At 43.6% G+C, this 5,130-nt stretch overlaps 1 protein-coding gene across 1 annotated transcript; it reads left to right on the forward strand.

Annotated features, from left to right (window-relative positions):
* Positions 1-2,197: 2,197 nt before the first annotated feature.
* On the forward strand, positions 2,198-3,989 carry LOC111246862 (uncharacterized). Its single transcript, XM_022797174.2, has one exon. It carries the CDS (start codon positions 2,400-2,402, stop codon positions 3,054-3,056), a length of 657 nt encoding a protein of 218 aa, XP_022652909.1. The 5' UTR covers positions 2,198-2,399; the 3' UTR covers positions 3,057-3,989.
* The last annotated feature ends 1,141 nt before the right edge of the window (positions 3,990-5,130 follow it).

Genomic DNA, 5,130 nt, shown 5'->3' on the forward strand with positions numbered 1-5,130 from the left:
TGTATAAGCGTAAACTTCTTATATCGATAGAAACGTTCGGTTAATTTTTGAATCCTTGAGGAGAACAGGCTTGCCTCAAATCCTCAATAAACTTTTGAAAGTCCACTACTTCTAATATTTATGGGTTTAAACTATTTTCGGATCGTAGTTGGACACGTAAAAGTTTCAACAGTCGAGAACTACAATTGATGTACTAATGGAATTCACGTCTTAGGTTCAGATCAGCATAAGGTCGAAGTACTAGTTTACAAACCCTTACCAGTATTTTGGATGACGCCTACCAAATGTTGTCGCACTTTGGTAAGGCAAAAAACCAAACGCCATTTTTCTAAACACTAATGTGTTTTTATTGGGCAAACATACGGTTAGTGTCCTATTTTTTTTTGCGAAATTTTGTGCTCTCAATGAAACCTCATAACTGCTAAATAGTGATAGAACTTCTATTATTATCTAGTTTTCTTATCGGACGACTGCGAATACCGAATGCAGTTCAAATGGGGTCCTATGATGAAAAGTATGCTACAGGGTTTGTTTGTTATCGGCGTAATTTATAATGTATAGTGTAATGTAATGTATAATTTATGTAGAACGAAATCTTACTTAAGATCTTTTCCGTGTGCAAAACATGGGTCTTTAGGGCGATCTTAGTTTTTGCATTATAACGAAAATACGACTGCTATCTTGTATAAACGAGTTTAAGACAAAAAAGCTATTTAAATATACGCCATGAACCTCTAGTTCAAGAGGGCAAATGAGTTAGTACCATAATGTTCCTCTTCGTCTGTTTCTAATAATAGAAGCTGTAATAAAACCAATTTCGCCTATCTGTCCCCTGTAATTTTATCAAGCTGTTGATACCGATTAGGTGGTTAGCCGCGAGGGCCCCCGAAGGTCTCAAAGCTGGCCAAACAAATAAGTAACCTGCAAATGGCCGAATTTGCTCGACAAAAACATGTATTGCATTCAACGATCCAACAGAGTAAAGACCACAGTTAAGTATCAACACGTGTAATGCGATTATTTCATTACAACAACCCTTGCAATAGTTGACGTTGACCCCATGTGTCGACTGCGGTATCCTCACATAAATCTGTTGCCATTTAAGCACCCGATATATGGAAATCTGCACGAAACGGCCTACCGCTTGCTTCTCAAGCGTCTTTCTGTCGAAGCACGTTAATAATTCTCTTTCTCTTCGGCGTTCATTTTTTTGTTAATGTCCGGTTCGCATTTCTATGGACTTGTTCTTGTTGTACCTAATTGGCCTGTCACAATAATAATGCTCACCGAATCCTAACAATATGTATATATATATATATATATAGACTCTAATGGAAAGGCTAACTTTCTTGGCTATCTTGTTTTAGCCATGCGCTTTATCCTTTGCAACGTTTGTTCGTATCGACTTGCTGTTAGAGCACCCTCAGGCCACTCCTAAAGCCACGCGTGAGCAGTGGCTGCTTCTGTGGTGCTAAAAACGGCCGCCTGCAAGATACGGTTCTTTCCTCACCTTCAGGCAAATTTCCACGGCGAGAGCTCCTATAGGCAAAGCTTTGTTTTTATATGTTCTCTCTGATCTGCTGAAACGCGCGCCGGTTCCAGTCAAACCGAGGGTCTTAGTTTTTCCACTCTCGGCTATAGATCATTTGAATGTCAGACATGAGCGGTGAGCCCTGTCTAAATAAATGTTCACGACAGTAAATACGACTGAAGCACACATTTATCTATGATATACGTACTGACGGACTTGGAGTGCCGACAGGCAGCAGCATCGCCCACAGCTGTAGCTGTAGAACAAGCTGGCTCTAACGCCACTTGGCCCTAACGTCATGCGTCGGACGACGATGCGAAACATCATCCCGGCTGAGCGGGCGGTGAAAGCTCTGCTTGCGACAGCTACGTTTATATTGTAAGTGAAAAGTAGGGGTCCGCTTGGCACGGCATTGCGCAGTAAACGTCAATAATGGTGGCAAACGCTGCTAGACTGTAGACAACGGCACCTCTGATGAACGCCGGCCGCGGTCGCGTCGTTGGACGCTATGTGATCTTTGATGCGTCCGTCTGTCGGCGATATTGTTGATGGAGGGCGGCGTTGATCTCGAGGAGTCTCTGGGTGGCTAGCAAGGCTGGCCCTCTCCGTCGTAGCGTGTCTCCTCCCCAAGGCACCGCCCTGATGCGGACGTACTTAAATGCTACCCATCGCTAAAGGCTAACACACGAAGAACCGCACTCGAAAACGAAGCGAATGCACTTTGTTCCTGTACAGTCCCATTAACTTGGGTCAGACAGTAGTTAATTAGCTATTAGTTAGTTGCTGGTTAGTTTGTCACGGTTCGCTGCTGTATCGAGAAACGAAACAAGGAGAAGAGAAAGACGCGACTGCGAGGAAGATCGACGCAATGCAGCATATGATGCTATGTCTGGTGGCCGCGGTGGTCCTAACCGCATGTCTAACGATGCCGGGGCAAGCGGTCCCGTCGCATCAGTTCAACGAGCTAGGCAGCCAAGAGGTAGAGGCCGATACGGCTGTGGTCATGGATGAGGCCACAGATCCGAACCAGCCTGATCGGCTGCTCGCTATCTACAACTACATCAAGCAGCTTGTTCATGGAGTGACTGGTGGCGACGAGCCCGGCAAAGTAGACATGTACAACAAAATCAAGGATCACATGGAGGAGACATACGCTGTTCAGGGGCCTAGTGATCCTAGCGACCTCGAGGAAGAAGCCGAATTTGAACGGCTATGCGAGACACGATCCCAGTGGACACTTCTCAATCGGACCGTGAACACCGACGGTGATCCCGTGGAAATCGTGCACGACATCTACAAGCAGTGGTACCATTACACCCAGTGTGTTCATGCGGATCGACCCTGTGCAGCGGTTAACGAAAGCGCTTTTGAAAGTCAGTGCGTCCAGACGGAAGGCTTTCAACTAATGTATGCTCGATCCCTAACGACGGTTGACACCCGGCCAAGCTTCATGTTCGTCGCGGTGCCTAGGGACTGTGTTTGCAAGGCAGCGCTTCGCAAGAAAGCCACATCTAAACGAGTTTAAAGCGCTGAAGTAACAACTCGCCATCAATAGGGGTAGGAGTTGTACATCGTAATTAAGCAACAGTCAATTAAATTTCGACGAATCTTTCTGCAACTCGGAAACTTGGTCTCTTACTCTCTACGAGAGCATGTACTCTCAACGCCGCTATTTATTTTCTGAATCATATATCTAGCGCTATAAGACTGAGGCTCCGATCGCCTTGTCCCCAAATCACAATGAAACTAGCTCCCCCTCCAACTGTGAGCGATTAAACAGCAGCAGCAGCAGCAGCAGCAGCAGCAGCAATCATTAGCCATAAAAGGGACGAAGAGAAAAAGACCAGATCACATAATTGCGTCACGAGTGTGCGACGATTCCACGGTGTAGAAATTGTGTATATAGAGATAGATAATATACAAAAAAACGTCCTATTTATTGTTACTTTAACTTACTGTTACGATCTGCGGCGCACGATGTTGCCCAATGAGCTAATTGGTGTATTAGAGGTAACAGTAATGTATGTAGGTATATACATTAAGTTAATAAATAACTATTATTGTATATTCGTAGCAAGCGCTAAACCCATGTTCTAATTTTGTCTTACATCCTCTCATGCCTCATGCGGCCTTTCTAGGTCAAAATTCACTGAGTTAAATTTTCCACGAGTTGCATAATAAACTAAAGGGTTCGATATTTCTATGAATAGCAGCGATGGTAGTGCGAATTTATGGCTGCTCATGGACATTTTGAAGCGCTTTAGGGTTTGAGTGATAGTTTTGTTATTATCTATAAACATTTGAATCTAACGATACCGCATAACGTGTGCCTAAGATTCGATGGCGGGTATTCGTACCCTAAATACGACTAGCTCTGTGTTTTACGTTTTTTTTCAAAACGTATCCAACTATGTTACATCTTCAATTAGATATATGAATAAATTGAGTTCATTGTTGATTGAATCTCTTCATTATTTGTCTACGCCAATCTAACGTTGTCGACCGAAGCAGTTGTTTTTGTATTCAACGTCCAACGATAAAATAGATCTCTAACACGTTTGCGTACCACAGCGCGTACCTGGATGCGAACGTGTGTACACTGGGTCGTCGTTGTTAGAGGAGAAAAAATTATAACGAAACCAGCTTATTTCCGATAATAGTACAGAACGGAACCCGGTCCAAATACCGATGGGCACTGGCATAGATTACGCACGTCAAATTCCAAAACTCACCGTGAGTCTGCTGCTTTCTATGATTCAACAGATGATAAAAACTATTGTTGATTCTATGATCAAGAGACGATATCATTAGTTCAATCGTTGGACGATAAGACGGATACAATTCCCCAGGCGAGGGATAGAGATGAGGGATAGAAACTGTGTAGACAATACCGCCTCCAGACCCATCTTGTGTATATATATGAAAAGTTCTGTGAACTTCTATTTCGACCAATGCGAATGCGGTGAGTTCGTTGTGTTTATCTAATCCCCGCCTGTTGGAATTAGACTATGCTAAGTTGAGGCCCGGGCGCACCAGCCGGGTAGAGGGGAAGGGTCTTTGCAATTGGAACGTATTCATATAATAAGGTATTTAGCTCTTTGGATGCTGCAAGGATTTTGTACAAGCAGCACGTGAAGTAAGAAGTAATCAATGAAAGTCAAATGCTTTCCAGATGATCAGTGCAAACGCATCGCAGGCCTGGCTCTTAATCGTTTTGTATACCTGTTTGGCCTTCGTCGGCCATTAACAAATAGCGGTTCATCCCGGCGGTCTTCAATATTGTTCGGTGTCATTTATTCATTAAAACAGGCTTTTTTTTTTTTTAAGAAATCAAGCTCATCAATCGAATATAACTCTGGCAGTGTTCAAGCTACCTCTCAGAGAGCGTAAGTTAGAAGATGACATTATCGCTCCCTCATTCTGCACAGATTTGATCGGCAGGTTACGGAAACCTGTGAAGAGCTGTTCACTATATTACTGCGCGCTACGATTTTTTCACCGTCACTGCTTTAGCAACATCAAATCTAAGTGTCGATGCCCGCACTTGTCGAGATGATTGTCGAGAATCTGCACTGTTCAAATAACATATTAACATGTGT

Source organism: Varroa destructor, unplaced genomic scaffold, assembly GCF_002443255.2.
Source record: "Varroa destructor unplaced genomic scaffold, Vdes_3.0 BEIS01000003.1, whole genome shotgun sequence".
In the NCBI taxonomy this organism is placed as follows: domain Eukaryota; kingdom Metazoa; phylum Arthropoda; class Arachnida; order Mesostigmata; family Varroidae; genus Varroa; species Varroa destructor.

Coding starts and splice junctions, on each gene's coding strand:
- LOC111246862 (XM_022797174.2), top strand. CDS start 2,400: ATGCAGCATATGATGCTATGTCTGGTGGCCGCGGTGGTCCTAACCGCA.